The sequence below is a fragment of the Triplophysa dalaica genome, chromosome 14 (genome assembly GCF_015846415.1).
Source record: "Triplophysa dalaica isolate WHDGS20190420 chromosome 14, ASM1584641v1, whole genome shotgun sequence".
NCBI lineage: Eukaryota > Metazoa > Chordata > Actinopteri > Cypriniformes > Nemacheilidae > Triplophysa > Triplophysa dalaica.
Genome location: NC_079555.1, coordinates 3,847,518 through 3,867,437, shown reverse-complemented (window position 1 = coordinate 3,867,437; position 19,920 = coordinate 3,847,518). Strand labels below are relative to the sequence as shown.

General features: G+C 37.1%; 1 protein-coding gene across 1 annotated transcript in view; it reads right to left on the bottom strand.

The window, feature by feature from the left end:
- Nucleotides 1-17,610, bottom strand: part of sema3ab (sema domain, immunoglobulin domain (Ig), short basic domain, secreted, (semaphorin) 3Ab) — a 29,536-nt gene extending 11,926 nt beyond the window's left edge. The window contains exons 1-6 of the mRNA XM_056766124.1: nucleotides 17,091-17,610; nucleotides 8,264-8,424; nucleotides 5,743-5,805; nucleotides 1,448-1,567; nucleotides 1,027-1,120; nucleotides 65-184 (exon numbers count right to left, since the gene is read on the bottom strand). Coding sequence (XP_056622102.1) covers nucleotides 65-184; nucleotides 1,027-1,120; nucleotides 1,448-1,567; nucleotides 5,743-5,805; nucleotides 8,264-8,424; nucleotides 17,091-17,205 — 673 coding nt within the window. The 5' untranslated portion in view covers nucleotides 17,206-17,610. The remainder of the gene's footprint in view (nucleotides 1-64; nucleotides 185-1,026; nucleotides 1,121-1,447; nucleotides 1,568-5,742; nucleotides 5,806-8,263; nucleotides 8,425-17,090) is intronic.
- Between the last annotated feature and the right edge of the window lie 2,310 nt (nucleotides 17,611-19,920).

Genomic DNA, 19,920 nt, shown 5'->3' with positions numbered 1-19,920 from the left:
TATACAGTATACAATAAAAATAAAATGTAATACTCATATTAAATAAATTCAAATAAATACCAACCGTTGAGCCACCTGGAGTCATGCTGCTCTGTTCTGATTGGATGGTGCTTGCCTAAAGTTCTAAAAATGGCAAAGTCCCGCCCCATGAAGTCAGCGGATGTCCCAGCATACAATTCCCCATCTGGAGATCAAAAACACAAATAAAAAAAGAGTTTTTAGGTCGGTCACTGTGAGTTCAACATGAAGGGCAAAATCAGACATGTCAGGAGGGACGAGTATAGTCCAGGTTTTGTAAACATTAATAACAGCTCAGAGAACTGTGACAGGCGACACTTAGGCAATTTCACGGTCAAAGATGGGGAGAGAACAGGAGGGTTTGTGTGTGTGTGTCGCGAGTGACCTTTAATCTGAGAAGAGAGATTTAACAGTAGAACGCTCTGCAGGTGGAGCACAAAACCAGAGGAACAGTGTGCAATGGTCATCCTCAAGAGAGACCATTAATCAAAGGTGTTGAGTTTCCATTCAGAACATGAAGCAAAACATAACAACACAAATACACAGCGAAAGAGTCTCGTTCATTGTCTTTAACTTACTAGACTTGTTTTATATTCTGTTTACAGTTTAGATTTTCTGAGTGCCAAAAGCGTTAATGGAGTTTATGGAGCACAATGTAGATGTTACTTCTCTCTCTCTCACTCTCTCTTGTCTGTCTCTCTGAATGGTTGCTATAGGTGCCAGTTCAAAAATACCCTCAAACCACTTGTCTCAGGCCTCTCTTCCAAAGCCTAATGGGTTTGTTCTCTATCAATTACTGTTCAGTTTGCAATGTCAAGTGACAGTACATCTGTCATCATTCATGTCCATAGCTCAAACAATATGAGCCACATTACATGTTGATATTGATTATTTGGAGTTATTGGGCTTGTTTACATCAGTACGTTTGAGTTGAAAATAACCTTAGCGCGCAGTACTAAATATTAACTAGAAAATCAGCAACTCCACAGTACTGTCACATACACTTACCGATCAGCAGGGAGGCAGTCAGCAGTTTGGGGTCGTAGGGGCTTTTTCCCCGGCCGTTCTCAAAATGTGAGGATGACAGCCGAAAGATGTTGTCCTAGATATAAGATACAAACACATTTAATCTATCTGAGGAGTAAAATATCAAATGGTGAAATAAAAAAAGTTGAGCAAGATGCTTTTTTGGTAATCATTTTGTAGATCTTATGGTCATTTTGTGTTAGTTGTTAACATGAATATCAATAATCTAAGGCAACACATGTTACATTTTAAAAAAACATTTAAATTATTACTACACATGTTTTCATCTCTGTTTAAAATAAATATGAGCAAATGAAGTAAGTCTTGCCTTTCATGACGCGGGGGAGTTTATATATTTTGAGCAACACAATGGGATCAAACACTGGACTCGAGATGGATTTACCTCTGGGCGTTTTCCCACTTCTACATAAGTACAGGTGGGATGAAAAGCTCCTGTTCCACACACGTACAAGTGCGTCTGATTAAACGACTGCAGAACCTTTATGAAGTTTGAACATTCCTTCTGCAGAAGAGGAGACAGAACAAAAACCTCTCAGCATTTATTTACAATCATGTTTTTTTTTAGCAAATAGTCTAACTACTTGACAGAAAGAGTTTCTAAGAGAGAAAAGCAAAGTTAATCCTATGGAGTCTCTGTAATTCTGCATTCATAGTCGTCAAAGCGTTCTCAAATAAACAAACACAACCATCTGTGTCAACAAGAACCTACAGACACAGCTTATCACTTACTGATACACACACAAACTCTCTCTCTCTCTCAAAGTGGACCCAAAAATTTCAGTCAATTCTTGAACATATACTGTATATAAATGCCATTTATATGATTTTAAATAGCACACACATAGACTGTACAGTAAATCATGAGAAATGATCTAAAAGTAAATGAAAGACGATAACTAAAGTTATTGGAAAAAATATGATAGCTAAGAAAATTATAAATAACATAAATTGTTTGCAGATATACGTGGATGTATATATCCTCATCTAAAATACAAAGTAATTACAAAAAGTAAAATTCATCATTTAATCTCCCTTATAATGTTCAAAACATGTATATGACTGATTTCTTATGTGTAACACAGAATTTATTTTGAGGGTTGTCTCAGTGCTATTGTGTTCAAATGGAAGTCAATGGGGGTCAATATTGTTTGTTTACCTACGTTCTTCACAATATCTATTTTGTTCTCCAGAATAAAGAAAGTCAAACAGGGGATAAAATATGATAAAAAGGTAATGATAAAATAACTTTCATTTTTGGGTGAACTATCCCTTTATATCTAAAGACATGCTTTATTATACAGTACAATAAATGATTTTCTATACCCTTACAAAATTTTGAACTCATTAACAAAATCATATCAACAAAGTAAGTTTATAAGTCATTATGTAAATAGTGCATTCCAGAAATAATCGCCAAATAGTTTTGTCAGACGCTCACTTTCAGGCATGTAAACAATGCAAATCAAATTTTTGCATTAAGTCATTTGCACTGTATATAATTTAGTTCCTCTGTGTCGAGGTGTATAGCATATGTTTGCATTTTTTTGTATGTTTGCTCTTCTGTTCATTGTCACACACATCAACACAACTGACTAACACGCAGCCACAATCGGTGTTATTTAAAGGAAAATATTACAACAGCTGGAGTTGTGTTCCAGCAGGCTGTTTACAGCATTAGCAGGGAAATCCTGTTATGGCCGTCCTGAGATCACCAGAGGCCCTTTCTCTTAGGGATAATGTGTATACGTGGATGTGTGAATGTGTTTTTGTGTTTGACATCTCTACTGTGGCGTTTGGGATTTTGCCTATAGAATATACGTGTATGTGTGTGTGTTCAGATGCTTTTCAACAACGTGTCTTAGTCTTGCCTGGAACAAATTGCAGTGACTCAATCTATGTGGTAAAGGTTTACAGAAGAGTACACAAGGACACAACAAAATATGACTCAAAGTTTTGCCTTCTTTTTCAACTTTTGTTACTTTATCAGCACCTGGGGCCAGACTATATTTATACTACACAGCTTTTTCCAGAGCATTTGTCAAAACTGCACTGGTTTGGGTATATTTCTGCGACGGCAAGTGATGCTGATTTATTTAAAACATATTTAAAACTGATTTTACATTTTAAACACATGTTTGATTTTCAACCAGTGCATTTTCAACCAAATTAACATATAGAAAGCAGTTTTTATCATAAAACAGTTTTTACTTGGGATATTTTTTGCTTCACAAAAGGTTCTCTGTGTTTAAAAAAATTCTTGAGATTATAAAAAAGTAAGAAAAAGATGGTTACAAAAAATGGTTCCTCTATCATGGCATCACAGTGAATAACCTTTTAAGCACCTTCATTTATATCAAATGTGTTGATTGTTTCAACGTCGCATGTCATCTCTAATAAAACATTTAATGTGCAGTAAGACTCATTATGTAGGATCAATTATTTCCCCTCAATTTATGAATAATTGAAAACCCTTAAAACTACAGAATAACATCAAACTAGGAATTATGTTGCCTAAAATTCGAAAAATAATCACATTTTCTTATCTTATCATCTAGATCTAGAATTTATAAAAAGGATCTCATTTTATCAAGCAGCTTCTTGAGGTCTAAGCCTAAGATGCTTTTTAAACCATATTAAATGTGTTACCTATTTTTCATAATCATTTTCTTCATCATTCAGCCAATTTGAAACAAATCTTTTGAATGAAAATAACTTTATACCTAAGCACAATTATATTTTTGTCTACAAAAGTAACTTAAAGTAACTTATTGGCTTTCCTGTAGCTCAGTGGTAAGAGCATTGCGCTAACAACGCAAGGTTCTGGGTTTGATCCCAGGGGATTGCAAATACATATGTAAAATGTATAGGATAAAGCACTGTAAGTCGCTTTGGATAAAAGCGTCTGCCAAATGCCTAAATGTAAATGTAAAGCAAGCATACACCTTCAAAAGAAACGGTTTTAAGATCATGAGAAACATTTCAGTTTACTGACCCTAAACTTATAAATGGTAGTGAATGTATAAAGTCACAATTTCAATTTTATTATATCCATCCAAACTGATGTATTAAAAATCTACAGCTGCGTCTAGGACACTTCTAATCTCCAAAAATCTAACACTGCGCCAGCATGAATGAGTTTTTTGTGAAGACCTGATCTCAATATGCATTGATCTCACTTTCTCTTTGTTTCTAACAAATTGCAGCTGAGATCCTTCAACAGAGTCTGCAGTCTTCATCCGCCCTCAAAAGGACCCTAAATTGACATTGTCCCACTTCACTTCAATCCCGCTTGAGTAAACCACTCTTTGGTAGAACAAGCTTCAGTCAATCTTTCTCTATTCAGCGATATCCCTCACTTCACATAAAAGCCATCTTTCACACAGCACCTCAGCATTCAGCTAACCCATGTTTACATCGAAATCTCCCTCAATGCGTTTTATTACCATTCAAATTAGCGCCATTGAGAGCCAACCAACCTTATAGTTTCTTTATGATGCTAAAGGGCAGAGGGCCCGTTGCCATGGCTCTATATTTCGAGGCGACGCCTTGGGCAGTGTCTGCGATGGAATTTATGAGAGCAAACGGCGGTTATGCCTGGAAAGCGCTTGCACGCCGTCGTCCCCACAATTCAGCGATTTCGTTTCTATTCATTCTTTCTTTGACGTGTGCTAAGCTGGTCTTGTGAGAGGAACCCTTGACTTTGCTTGTGAAAGCAAAATGGAGATGACAGACAGGCATAGCTTTACCCACTCTGCTGAAAGGTTTCTAAAACCAATCGTGTCTTGTTTTTGGATCCATCTCAAATACCGCATTAATTCCCTTTCATTAAAGGGTACATTTCATGTAAAGCCATGTTTTTATTGCTCATTCACTGGCACAAAAGAAACAGATGCATTGTATAAATGTAGTACATTTACAAAGCTCTCTCTCCAAACAAACCAAAAAATGAAAAGCTGGCCACATTAAACACGTGAGCACATTTGAAACATTAAACTGTATTCTACATGTGTCTCCGGTACTCATGGCTAATTTTGTTGAACGACAGTGTAAACTTTACTTGTGCAAAGTATTTTAGGTATAGTAAGAAAAACAGTTGGTGCTAAAATAAGAAGAGAATGGAAAATGGCCAACAAAAACAGAAAAATAAAGTGCTACAAATGGCCTTTTTAAAATACAGGGCATCAGACAATAGTTCTGTTCACACTAATCCAAACCCATCTAATAAAAACGTGCTCTCATTCTCTTGTTGTACTAATCATGTACTTCATATTCTACTTGTGCAAATGTGACGAAGTCTGTAAAAATGAGGCTAGAGTTTCAAAATCTATCATAACATAAGTTAGATTTCAAGCGTTAGTTTCACTATGATTTCAATTTGTGACTCGAGTCAGTATTAATGATTTCAAGATTATATTTGCACAAAATGTTCTTTACACCAAATAGGATGATATCATGTAAAAAACAGCTAATCACCAAAAAATGACTTAAGCTGGGCTTTCACAGGCAGGGTCATAGATATGCTACTAAGAGAGATTTTTCAAAAGAAAATGATCACAGAAGAAGGCTTTCTAGACAAACAAAAAAATCCATCCTCGTTCTTAGTCTTTCTTAGTTTTCCCGGATGTCGACAAGGCCAGAAAAATGAGAACAGCAAAAAGAGTAGAAAAAGAAACCTACCTGGACGTCCTTACCAGCCCACTTGCATTCATCTCGTCGAGAAGTTGAAGGAGGCCAGGATATCTATCATAAAGAAAAAAAGAAAGATATAAGTGTTTTCTGATTGCTGTTGGAATAAAATCTTTGCCTTGGCTTAAGTTGTGTACTACAATATTAACATCAATATTAGCTATTAAAATGAACCATGGTCTACACGTAACTTTCCAACCACATTGTGGCAGTCGTGTAAACCGTGTTCAGGGTGGAAAGGGTAATGGACTGGGAAAAAACTGAGGTTTCTTTGGGTTTGCTGCCATGGTGAGCGACAATCTCCTGTGGTGCAGGTCTCATGACTGAAAACGTGTGAAATGGCGTCCTGATCAGATAAACTCCATATACACTTACAGTACATTGAATTTGCCCTCTTTGACATAACAAAGACAGAAACAAGGAGGAGGAAAGAAAGTTGGCTTTTTTTAGATGCGCATGCGACCTTCATTAGACATCAACAGGACAGTACTGTTGCTCACAATTAAAGACGTTGAGCCAATTTGTTCATTTACAGCGTGACAAACTGACCACATGGAAACATCTCTGTAAGACATTCCCATCCACGAGCATGGAAACTTCATTAAAATGATCTCCATGATGCACGTGTCTATTTGTAAGAACAAATGCCACAATTAAACTTTTCGTCGCCTGTGTCCATGCATGTTACACCCATACTGTATTTAGCTAGAACAGAAAGTTGGAACGGCAACACCAATATAATTCAGACTAATTCAGACTATAAGACTGTGCTAATAATAATAATAATAACTATGGAACTAATTACAACATTTACAATTTTTTTGTAGGGCATCGTCATTTGGTTGAGTAGACGCTAAACTGGGCTGCAGTTTTACCCTGTCTGCTCCGTTTATTTAGTTCATTATTTATCCAGGTGAATGCAGCTTTCAGCCAAACTCAATGTGATCAGCGTGACAGATTTACTCTGAAATATTCATAGACTGCGCAGTGGAAACAGATTCTCTTGTGTGCTCAAATGTGTGTGTCTGTAAGACTGACAGAGAGAACAAGATAAAAATGGAAACTTTGTTCATTTAAATACCAAATTCTCTGGTTTATAGTTTAAACATAATTATACTCTTTAAACGGTACCAGGTAACTGTAATACTGTGTATTTTTATAAAATAGGGATGACTAGACTTCCCACACACCCACAGTGCTAAACACATGCATTAGTCCATGCACCATAACCCAATGTAAGTTGCCCTAAACTAACAATATTGGTCATTTTTTGTGTTTCTATAATTGGTTAACCAAGCAGTAAATCTAAGCCAGATTTGACACAGTAGTAGGCCTATTTCTGATGCTCAAATAGAATTATTGATGTTATCCATTTTTTTTTTTAATTCGCTATTTACAAGAAAGACAAAAAAACTAGTTATGCACTTTATTATTTTTATTCAGATTCCTTAATACAGCTATTAACCTGCAGTCCTTTATAGAAATCTACGTTTTAAATTCAGGTTTGATGTTACTGTACGCTTGATTCATTTCTGACTTCTGAAGTTGAATGCACTCAAATTTGTGTATAAAAACATGGATAAATACTATTTAGGTGTTTCTGTTTACTATTTGCCTAATAAATTTCATATTTTTTTTATTTCCAAACATGTTTTTGACAGATTCCTAAAAATATTATTGTTTTCTCTTTATTAGACGCAACCCAGCATGCATGAAAGGTACAGTACGTGGTGTAAGTTTGTTGAGCACTGTATATTACATTACCAACAGACAAAAGTGTGTCTAAGGGCGTCTCTCACACTTGGTGTTTTTTTGACAAGAAAAACTTGACGTGGGCACTTTAAAATAAGAAAAGCTGGCTGCCTTTTCGGTTACAAATTAGAGCCGAGGGCGTCTTCTAGGGGTGGGAGAAAAAAATCGATTGACGTATGAATCGCGATTCAGTCATCCAGCGATTCAAACCCATCCACAAATTTGTAAGAATCTTTTTTTAAATGTTAGTAAAAGTAAATATACTAACTTGAGTTCATCGGAATTAAATAGGTGGATGTCAAACGCGAGGGAGTTGCATCACTTGGTTGCATCATTTGGTGCAAAATACATCACAATATGGTCTTTCTCTGCATCTACTCTGTGCAGTGAGCGGCAGGGAGAAACAGCGCATTCAATTTCCCCCACACAGCTGAATTGTCAATGAGTGTAAAATAGCGTTACCCAAAACTATGCTAATCAGTATGTCAATAATTGATTCTTAATTGACCGGTCTCACTTCTCGCTTGTCATTTGTCTGCTGTAAAAAAGGCGACTGACGGGGGGCTTTTCTTGAAAAGATGTTCTGAGCTTCAAAAAAATACGCTGGCGGTGGCGTTTAAATGAAATCCTTTTTTAAAACATGCTTTACTCCACAGGATTATAATGTACAACACACGCTGGCAGCTTCAAAAAAGATGCCAAGAGTGAACATAAATACGTTTCCCATAACTAAATTGTTGTTCCATCCATATTGTCTTACCAGTTGTTGGTCCATGTTGATGTCAATCAAATCGAAGGACAAGACATGGTCTTTTGCCCCCACAAAGAGTCGGCCTCTTTCCTCGTCCAATAAAATCGTGTGATAGGCAGAACTGTTGGCCAATCCATTGAAAGTCAGCAAATTGTTCGACTCCAACATTTCTGTAGGGACAACATGAACAACATCTTAGGAATGTACAGTACAAATGAATTACGGTTTCCCACAAACTTCAAAACCCAAAACTGACAGAAAAATTAACCTGCAAATTAAAACTGACAAAAAAATTTACCTTTCTGAGCTTTCAGAAATGGTCGCTAGACCTAAAAAGCCTAATGTTTTCCGACCTCATCTGTAACTTTAAAAACACTAACATACAAAATGACCCTTAGCAATTCTCCCCCTCTCAAGCGATGTGTTAGTGTGGTTTGGCTATAAGGGAAGCTCGGAAAGGTTGGCTTTGTTCACACGTACACACGCACTGGTGTGAAATGTTCACTTGTCTTTGAAACACTTTGTGTCATTTTTGCTCCACAGAGCATAGACCTTAATGATGCCAAACCCTTGTATCCCATAATGCAAATGGATGAGAGAGAGTTGGGTTACTCCAGGGCTCTACTCCGGGCTGTCCTGCCAAACCTCCACTGAACTCCAGACAGATTACCACGACATGAATCCACACACCACACACACACACACACATATGGGTGAGTTTACACTGGCCAGCAGTTCAGCCACATTTAAAATGTTCCAATTAGACCCGAGATGCCACAGGAGAACTTTTTATAAGTTAAACACAACACGTTTTATTATGTAGTTCTTTAAAAAGCAATATGTGTGAATTTTCCTAGGACAAAACTCAAAGCCAACATATATGAACTCGAAAGACATTGTGTCATCTAATGTAAAACGGATTGAACTATTTGTTTTGTGAAATTGACATCATTATACCCATCGTAAAACACACACATGCGTGCACACACACAAATAATAAATGTACTTGTATACTGTGTGAAAAACAGCAGTGAATGTGACAAAGGAGCCTTAGAGAAGATGAGGTACAAGAGAGCAAAGAATAAAAGAGTGGAATAGATGAGAAAGTAAGAACAGGATAAAGAAAGGGGCAAGAAGATTAAGATTCAGGTTGAGAAGAATTTAAAGAGGTCAAAGAGAAAAAGCGAGAGAGAGTCTTTCACTAATGCTTGGAGTGGCTTCGGTGCTTTCATTCGGCACAGTGAATAAAAACACTCAGAATGCCTTTTAACTCAACTCAACTTTATTTACATAGCGCCTTTTACAATTTTCACTACAACAAAGCAGCAGTACATGAAACATATTGACTATAAGCATAACATTAAATTATACAGGTAAAACAAACCAAAATAGGTGAACACACACAGAAAACAGACATGCACACAGGTTCATAAACACCCACATGCAAGAAAAACATGGACTCACAACTAACACAGGAAACAAAATATATACTTATTAACACACGCAGACACACACACGCAAACAAACAAAAACACACATAGTGTGGTTATCACATAGAAGCCCACATTTAAGATAAAGGAGAGAGAATTGATTTGTTCTTGATGTGTGTGTAACAAACAGACACACGAGAGGATAACATCTGTCTTATTGAATGGTCAAGTGTTTGCTTGCGTAATTCACTTGTGCTGGGAAGAGGTCTAATAAAACAGCAGGCACACATTTATAGCTATGATTCACATTACAAACACACAAACAAAATAATCTTTAACAATCACAGAGAGATAGACAGATATTGGTGTGCTTGTAGGAGTTTTGAGAGCGATTTGATGAAATCATTCCTAGAAGTTAAAACAAAATTGGGGACATGGTGTATTTTTATTTTGAAAAATCAATCGGTGAAGTAAATATGTCAAACAATGCCTCTTTGTTCTGTCTGGTTGCATAAAAAACCCTTATAAATCCCTCATCAGTCTGACTGTCCCAAAACAGGTCAAAACAAAGCACATTGTAACGTTTACATTAGTCTTTAGTAAAACCACCTCTGTTATGATCCCGTCTGTTGCCAGGGTATTAAAACATCAGATACCAAAGGTAGAACATCATGTAATTGGTGCATCAGTCTATTCATTGTGTGTGTATACAAGCTTTTATCAGGTTGGGGTGTGAGAGGTGTATCTAATTAGATTTGGTAATCAAATACCATTTGAGGACACAGAGTTTCCAACCATAAAAATCTTGTGTTGGACAAAAATGTGTGATTTATGATGTAACTGCACAGTCAAAGTGTCCCAAATTGAAATGTTCATTGCAGGTTTGATTTTAGGTTAGTTGAAGTGACTCTTACTTGAATCAATACTAAAACACCTGTAATCTTCTCAGAGCCTGGAGTTATTTATCTAGAAAAGATTACGTAAGAGCACCCAGAGGAACAGGTTCTCAGAAGCGAGGGTTTGAGCACTCATTTTTAACTTTCAATTTATGTTACCACAAATCAGGACAATGAAAAAAAGCACATCAAGTATGCTTGATAGTGATTACTAAGATCCCCGATCGATACCCACATCTCAAAACAAGCACCGTAATTCAAAACAGAAACATTTCTTGGAACAATTACATATAACCAGCTAACAACTCAAAAACATAGCAGACAGACACATAGCAGATGTGTAAGCAACTTTCACAAATGTAGCAAATGTAGGCTTTAAATATACAAACAGGCCCAAATTAAAATGTACTGTATACCTTATAAAGTAGTAAACCGCAGTACATGGTGGTATATTGAAAGCATATAGACGTAATTTTGATACTTTGATAGCCTGTGTGATCTAGATGTGTGTGTGTTTTATATTTTATATTTGAATATGTTCTATATATTTTCTTTTCAATCAACATGTTCCAGTATGCATATAAAACTGCTTTGCAACAATGCAAAACTATTCAGAAAATAAAATAGAACTGATAAAAACTCTCTAGGATTTCATTGAACTTAATATCAACTTAGATAATAATGTATCTATGAATTTTACTAAAATGTACTAAAATAAATAGTAGATGTACTATAGTTAATAGTTCATTATACCACAGCATCTTTTCATCTGGGGACAAGTTCTATTTCGTGAATTTTCTATGAATCTACAAACGTATCTATGCATCTGTGAATTTTAATGCAATTTACTATAGATTGCAAATTATACTTCAGCATCTTTATATTTTGGGGAACCAATCAATTTGCATTTGAGCAAAACACTTAACCTAAGATTGCTCAACAAATATGATTTCTACAAAAAATGCCCGTAGTTCAACGTTCCAACCAAGTGCACATAAACCAAAAAAGGGGAAAATTCTGTCATCATTCACTCACCCTCAGGTTGTTCCGAACCGAATTGATTTGTTCTGCTAAACATAAAGAAAGATAATTGTTAGAACGATAGCAATTTTCAGTTCTGGGACATCATCTACTACCATAGGAATTGTTTTATCTTTTGTGTTCCGTTGAACACAAAACAAGATATTTTGAAGAATTTAGAAAAACATCTGGGCACCTTTTACTACCATTCAATTGTTCCTTATATGGTAGTCAACGATGTTCCAGAACTGAAAATTGCTTACATATCTTCTGAATATCTTTCTCTGTGTTGAACAAACTACAAAGTAATCTATGCAGGTATGAAATAAAATGAGGGTAAATAAATGATGACAGAATTTTCATTTTTGGGTGAACTTTCACTTTTAAAGTCCAGTGTGTAATCCTTTGAGGGATCCATTGACAGGAATGCAATATAATATGCATAACTACATCTTCAGAGGTGTAAAGACCTTGCATAATGATGCGTTATATTTTTATAACCTTAGAATGAGCTATTTCTATCTACATACAACGCGGGTCCCCTTGCATGAATTCGCTATGTTATGTCAGCCATCAAAGTGCTTTGAAAGGGAGGGCTGGAGTGAGATGTTAGTTGCAACCTCGCCGCTATAGATTTCACTGACTGGTCCTTTAAGATGAATCCCGGTCGGCATAAAATAACATTTTGTGTGAAATTTGGAAGATGATCATGCAGAAAGCATACGGTGGCTCCTGCCTGGCATTGTGGGTAATCTACCAGCCGTCGCACAGGAGGAAGAGGCTTTAGACATGCTGATAATCTGAACCCGACGGGTTTACATACACAAACAGACCTCCATCAGGAGAAAAGATAGAGACTGTATACAAAACGGAAATCGTTTTGACAAAAGCCTCTTCCAACCACTCTCTTCACTTCATTTATTGTTGTGGAAAAACATCTGAGAGAGGGAAAGAGAGATGGTGGAGGGGAGGGCAGGTGGAAGCAGAAGAACGGTCCCATCTGAGGCCGATAAAAATAAACTCTCCTACCCTACATACTGCTGTACTCTCAGCAGTGCAGGGCACATGTGTTTGTGTGTGTGTGGGCAGACGAAACATGAGCGTTTTTCAATCTCACCTTTTTCCATTCATTGCAACATGTAAGTCATTCTAATCTTCTCTTCTGGATCCTGAAGAGTTCTGAATATTTGTTTGGCCTTTCTGCAGAGTTCAGGGACGATTTTATGGTGATCAAATGTCCAAAATCAAATTTAATCCTATTTTCGCTTTTTTTTCCAGGGAGAAAAAGCCGTATTCAGTCAAAAATATTTTCCATTTCGCAGGAATTTGGCAGACTATTGTTTTAGGAGTGCGTTCTGGCTGCGGCTTTATTCCTGAAGAGGATACACAGAGTTCACATGCCGCAAATGCGAACCAACACCGGATTCTTGCCGTGTTTGTGGATTAAAAGCTTAATTTAAGTGAAATAAAACTTCTCTGGTTTCTTTGTTAGATTATGGCCATCTTAAAACTTTCTCATCGGAATGGAATCGCCTTACACCAAAAACAATATTCCACCACACACACACATTAGGGAGCTGGTCTCGTGTTCAAACTCTTGTGTCTCTGAACATCTTGGAGACATCATTTGTGACCACATCCTTTCTCTTGTTCTTGTTGTCTTTCCACAGGTTGATATTTATTTAAGGGTGTTATTGTTAACCTGCCCTGGGAACTCTGGGCTCAGATGGGATATTGATGTGCCCCTATGTTAGCAGTTAGCATTTACCAGTCCCTTCAGTTAGGACTTCCTCATGGGTGATTTCCTCTCCGCACACACACACACACTCACATAAAGGTTCTGCTGATAGAAATACAGCTGGGGAACTTAGTCGGGTTCATGTGCGTATGTGTTTTGCCCGTCAACCTGATACATTTACTATATAAGAATGTGCTGTCGGTTGACCTAAAATGTACTTTGTGAAAAACATTTATTATTTATTTTATTCAAGTTAAATATATATTTAATATGACTAATTCAACCAGACTGCATTGGGCAACACCGTTGAGAGTCGTTTATGTGGGCCAGAACAGAAAGACTGTCATCTGTCAATGCAATGGTGTTATTTTGTTTTGAAAAGTGGGGGGACAAAGACAAAAAAACAATGCTTAAATAAGTTGTTTCTGTAATAACTTGTTGGGAATAATTATCGTATATAGTGGGTTGTGGGCCAATCGACTCCGGTTCTTAAAGTATGTGGTTCCCAAGCAACTTTGGGAATTTGGGGAAGGTCACTTGGCTGGTGCATTACACATAAAGACAGTTTATACTTATGACTTATAATTTAAATTGTTGGTACGCACGTTTTTGTGTTTGGAGACTGGATGCACAAGCAAGCATCGTGAGCGTGGATGATGCAAGCATACTGACGCGTTTCTGGAGTCCCAGCTCTCTGTCTTCTGCAAATATGACTAATGCATGTGAGCAACGCGAGATGGTGAGAAAGCAGTCCATTGTTCGTTTAACACAAATTTTAGATGTTAATGGCACCTAAACAATACTCACCTTCCACACAAAAATAAGTTAAGCCTATATTTGTCCGTGGTGGTTTCAACATTTGAAATGTGGCCCAGGACTGGCTGTTATGCTGACTCATGGAAGACAGAAATAATATTTAGAAAACCTGTCTAAAACTATATATGACTTGAAATTAAAATGGCAACACAAATATATATAAGTGCATCAATAAAATAAGTGAAATATACTTTAGCTTTTAGTGAATAACTGTACATATTCACATACACACTTTTTCTGTATAGGTTTGGCAAGATTCTGCCACATATTACCACATGAAAAAAATTATAATTGAAGGATTAAAAAATGTGTTTGTGTGTTAAATATAGCTCACATAATATACATTAATTATAAACAAATTAATAAACAAAAACTTTAGAGCAGATATGAATCTAGGTTATTGCTTATTTATTAATACTGTTGTGTTTTGGTAATTCGTGATCATTCCAAAGACTGCAATTTCGTACAACTGATCATAATTATTTACCTTATTATGTTTAATAACTATTTTACCAAATATAACAATCACAAAATGTTACCAAAATTACAAATCTCTGCCAAGATGTTGATAAAGCTTTGTTATCTGGATACAACTTGTAATGTGACTTAGGACAATGATTGAAAGTATAGAAAATTTCAGTGGACGTACGCGTATGGCACAAACTTAACTTCCGGTCTGTTTGGTTATGATTGTTAATTTATTGTATATCAATTGTATTGAATTACACAAAACAACTCAACAGTTATTGATTCTTTGCGGAGGTCTATTGTAAGTTAAATTTAGGCCAAATAATGTTGTTTCCGCTGAATCCGTCTATATGACATTTATAAACTTTCAGCCTCCACTGTTCTGCCATGAGTAATTACACACAATGACACACACACACACACACACATTAATTGATGTGAATTCAGCAAAAGATGAATCAGCCAGACTGAGGTGACAAATGTTCACAGGTGTGCGGCTCTGCTTGGGTGCTGGTGGATATCAGAATCAGTCTTGGCTTTAAACCAAGTCGTGTTTGCTCAAATCAAATCCGCCTGCAGACACACACAAACACTCACTCACACAACACATATACACCCACTTACAGGGCAAAAACACAAACATACAGTATATACGTTCTGTCTTCCTTTCAGTGTCTCTGTATTTGTTCCAAACGGTGTGAACGCCTGTAGGTGTCAGTATTTGATACTATGAGACTCGCAGTGAACAGCTCCAGGCTTGTGTGTGTGTTAGTGTTGTGTTTAGGCAGATGAGAGCTCTGGGTACTTAAGAAGCCCCCCCAACCCCATGTGTGTCTGTTTGTGCTGGATTCAACGCGCCTGACAGTCATATACATCAGGGTTCATACAGAGCTCTGCTTCCACCAACCAGCTAATGAGAAGCTGTCATTGCAATTAGAAACCTGGCAGACAGAGAAACGCTTCACTTTATACAGCCATCTGCCCTGACTGTTAAACCTCTCTCTCTCTCTCTCTCTCTCTCTCTCTAATTACAGAGGGAGTGTGGTACAAGATCTTTCATTTAAACACTCTCACTGTGAATTCAGTCCTGACAGCTCACTTCATCATGAACGGCAATCACATTAGCAAGAGTTTTATTGTTATAACAAACCACACCATTAAAAACTGTTTAACAGCCACCTTGCATTATTCAGCCTACACTTATAACACACTCCCTGCCAACACTATAAACAATTGACTCAAACTGAAGCATCCGATTGTTAACACAAAGACAAAAAAAACGCATGTGAAGCACCGTCCATTTACAGAAACTTGCAAAGCTGGGAATATTTTTGCTGGTTCCGACAGTGCGCAGTGGGCAGAGCATAGTAATGTTATTTGCAAATTATAAAATGCAACTAACTTTATGATCCGGCATAGTTACGATAAATGGCGTATTCACACATAAAGGGAAAACATTTCACATCATTTCTTGTTTTTTTGGTTTAATCAAAGTCTTCTGTACAAATGTATTTGTCACTAAGAAATGCGGATAGACACAGACATGGAAAGATTGTGGGAGTAACTCTTTCCCTTTAAAATATAGTTCACCACATAAAGTGTTGGGTTACATATTTATGTCTTATATAAAAAGGTACTTTTTCTGAGGCATATTGAAATCAGGATTGTAATTGGTGATTTCAAAACTCTTTACGGTATTAAGATGGGAGAAGGGAACAACTGAAACCAGCGTTTTGTGTTTTATGTTGCTGAACATCACAAGGGCTGAAATATGCATGTTAATACATTTATGGGGCAGTGATTTAAACATTCCCACCTGTGTGTCCAGTCATAAGCATTCAACCCGCATAATCTTTGCATACATCACACTTCACATAATCTTATAAAATTACCCTATAAATGCATTTAAATGTGTTTTAAACAGCGCTACCTTCAGTGTTGTATATCAAATCTCTAAACTGTATTGGACAGTTTTGTCCTCTTGATAAAAATGCAGCGAATTCAACAACAACATTTACTAAATAAAATGAAGTCTAAGAGAGTCCTTTAAAAGTCAAATGAATTATCTAATTTGACTGAATCAAGCCAATCACATTAGGTTACGTCAACAAAAGTCATGTAGCAATGAAAAAAAACCCAGCAAATTAATAAAAATGTAATCTTGACTAAAACTGACACTTAGATTAAGTTTCCATTAAAGTCACTCTCACAAATTTAATTCACTGTTTGCTTGCTCATCATTCACAACATGCCATTCGAAATACATTATTAAAAAATTCAACCCCAAACGCAAAAACTGTAAAAGGCTGACGATCTAGAAACAAGCCAACTTCACACACACTTATGAAGACACCTCCAGCACAGTCCGATCCCATCAAACTTGAACAAGTCTAAAGATCTGTGATTTATCAGTCAAACTGATCAACGTCTCTTCGTCCCAGCAACAAAACATGTTTAAAGAAACCCACCTTTATATGAGAGTTTAAGACGGGGCACGTTGTTCTTGTTCCCCTGAGCGTCGGCTCCTCTCTCCGGCGTGCTGAGAGCCCACAGCAGCGTTACAATCCCCCACAGGTAGTCCATGTCTGCCGGCTGCGTGCAGTCCCCTGGCTTCCGCAAAACAGGTTTCAGCAATCCAGTCCTCTTGAACACCACCTGAAGATGGAGCAGGTGTGTTTGTGCGTGTGTTGGGTAAGTCAATATGTGTGTGTGTCACACAACGATCACATCTCTTCTGGTGAAGCAGTCAGTGCCTCAGGAGATGATCATGAGTGTCCACTGCTTCTTTACACTCAATGTCTCACTTTCAAAATGTGTTTTCCAGTGCATATGCCTGTGTAAATCCTTTGTTTTTAGCACTCTATGACTGTTTTAATTAAAAACTCAACTAAGAGCAACGTAAGAATAAACTAAACTGAAACTAGATGAAGCCCTGAGCGCTTTCTCTCTCTCTCTCTCTCTCTCTCTCTGCAAAGCTCAGCACATGCACACACGGTCACAAGAGCACAACGACTGAGCAAGAGAGAGAGAGAGAGAGAGAGAGAGACAGACAGAGTGAGAGAGAGAGAGAGAGAGAGAGAGAGAGAAGGGGAGGGCTGTGTTTCAAGCAGAGGATTCTCTAGGTAGATTTTTCCCACTTTCACATCCCACAATCTCCCTCTCTCTCTCTCTCTCTCTCTCTCTCACTCTGTCTCTCGCTCTCACACACAAACACACACACTCGGTGTCTCTCTCTGTCAGAGTTCCACTCATTCTGCAAGGAATGTTCTGACAACGGGGAGCTTGTGTATTGAATAATTTCAACAAAATCAACTGCGAACAAACTTTATGATCTCAGGATACTTGGACATTGTCGCTTCCTGTCAGTGTGTCACGCTGTTGTGTGGCGCCCGGGAGTTAAAAAAAACACTCATCTGAACTCCACCCTCACACCAGACACTTATTTTTAGCACATCCCTACACGACGTGAATACCTGTGGCGGGAAGGATGATATTCCTTGTTTAAAGACATCGTACAAAGCACTTATTATGGAATTAAGAAAACTATGTTGTTTGTGTAACCTAATGTAATTTTGACATCAAATTGTTTCAGCAAATGAGATTTGAGAGCTATGGCAAAGAAAAAATAGATCTGTAAACAAAGTTTATTTTGGTCTGCTTATCACTCATACCTTTGGTAGCATTTTCGTATACGAAGTGACAAGTCAGAGTATACTTTTTTATTGCATTTGTAATGCGTTTCATTTTTAAACACATTTTACAGAAGAAAAAACAAAACAAAGGGTTAGTTGGAGTGGCATTGTGTTTATTAAGGACAGTTTTGTTCAATAAGTCTGAGAGAACTTCTCTGAGCGTTAAGTGTGTGTGGGTGTGTTTGATTGACACCGGTAGCTGTGACCCCGTCCACTCCACCTCAAAACCATTGACATCATTATCCCTGACCCCTCCCCCACAAAACATGCCGTCACTTCTGGACGACAATGAAGTGGTCCGTCAACAATTCCAACACTCTCAGCCGGATCTCTTTTAACACTTCAGTTATTGGGATTTAATAGGCTTTGACAAACAAGGTTGCGATTGACAGGACTGTCCAAATCTCTCAGCAACTGATACCACAAGACACGGCAAAGATAAGGGACGAGTACTTCATTTACATTTATGCATTTGGCAGACGCTTTTATCCAAAGCGACTTACATTCCTTTATCCTATACATTTTACATAGGTATTTGCAATCCCCTGGGATCGAACCCACAACCTTGCGTTGTTAATGCAATGCTCTTACCGCTGAGCTACAGGAAAGCTGTACAGAAAATAGGACTGTATTATGTTGAAATTACCAGTAATGAATCTAAAATCATAGAAGATAAAATGAACACAACTGTGGGATTTAAAAAAAATGTCATCATCAAAATGCGAAGGTGAGCCTGACCAAATCCAGTTTATCCAAATGAATTTGGAGTCATGCTAAAGTAGCAAACGCTGGCCTGCTATATAAAGGTTTGGAGACAGTCTGCTAATGAGTAAATAATGAGTCCAGCATACAGAGTGAGACAGGCAGTCTGCCAAGTTAGTTCAAGTGCTGTTCAATTTTCATTAAAGTAGCCTCGTACAGTGAATACTGATGGTCTCGGACTAATTGATGTTAGTAAGAAACACAGACTCGGAAACTAAACTTCACACCTAAAATAGACACATCAGCCACTAAACCACTGAGTTTATTTACATGCCGTTTCAAACATCAGCTTAGAAATAAATATCTCCTCTTCTCTTCTTCTTCTATCTTTTTGAAATGTTGACCAATTAAAAAAAGTTAAAAAGATTGTGCTGGGTGAGCGGGCGCCATATTACTGCCAATGGCTACTATACATTATTTTTACATTTGTAAGACGTTTTAAATAAAAATATCTACCACATTATTAAATGTATCTTTGTTAGAGATCAACAAGTTTGAATCTTTCAAGGAGTAATGCTGAAGCTATCATCATTGCCTTTCAGCAAAACACTCAACTTCAGTTTGCGCCTTAAAAGGAACGGTTCACCCAAATATAAAAATTATTTTATCATATATTCACTCTCAAGTTTTTCCAAATCTGTATAAATGTCTTTGTTCTGATGAACACAGAGAAATGTGGAAGAATGCTTGAAACCAAACAGTTCTTGGCCACCATTGACGACTATATTAGGAAAAATTACAATGATAGTCAACAGCTTTCCATTCTTCAAAAAAAGAACAAAGAAATTTACAAAGATTTTTTCTACTCTGGTAGTCAACGGTAGCCAAGAATTGTTTGGTTATA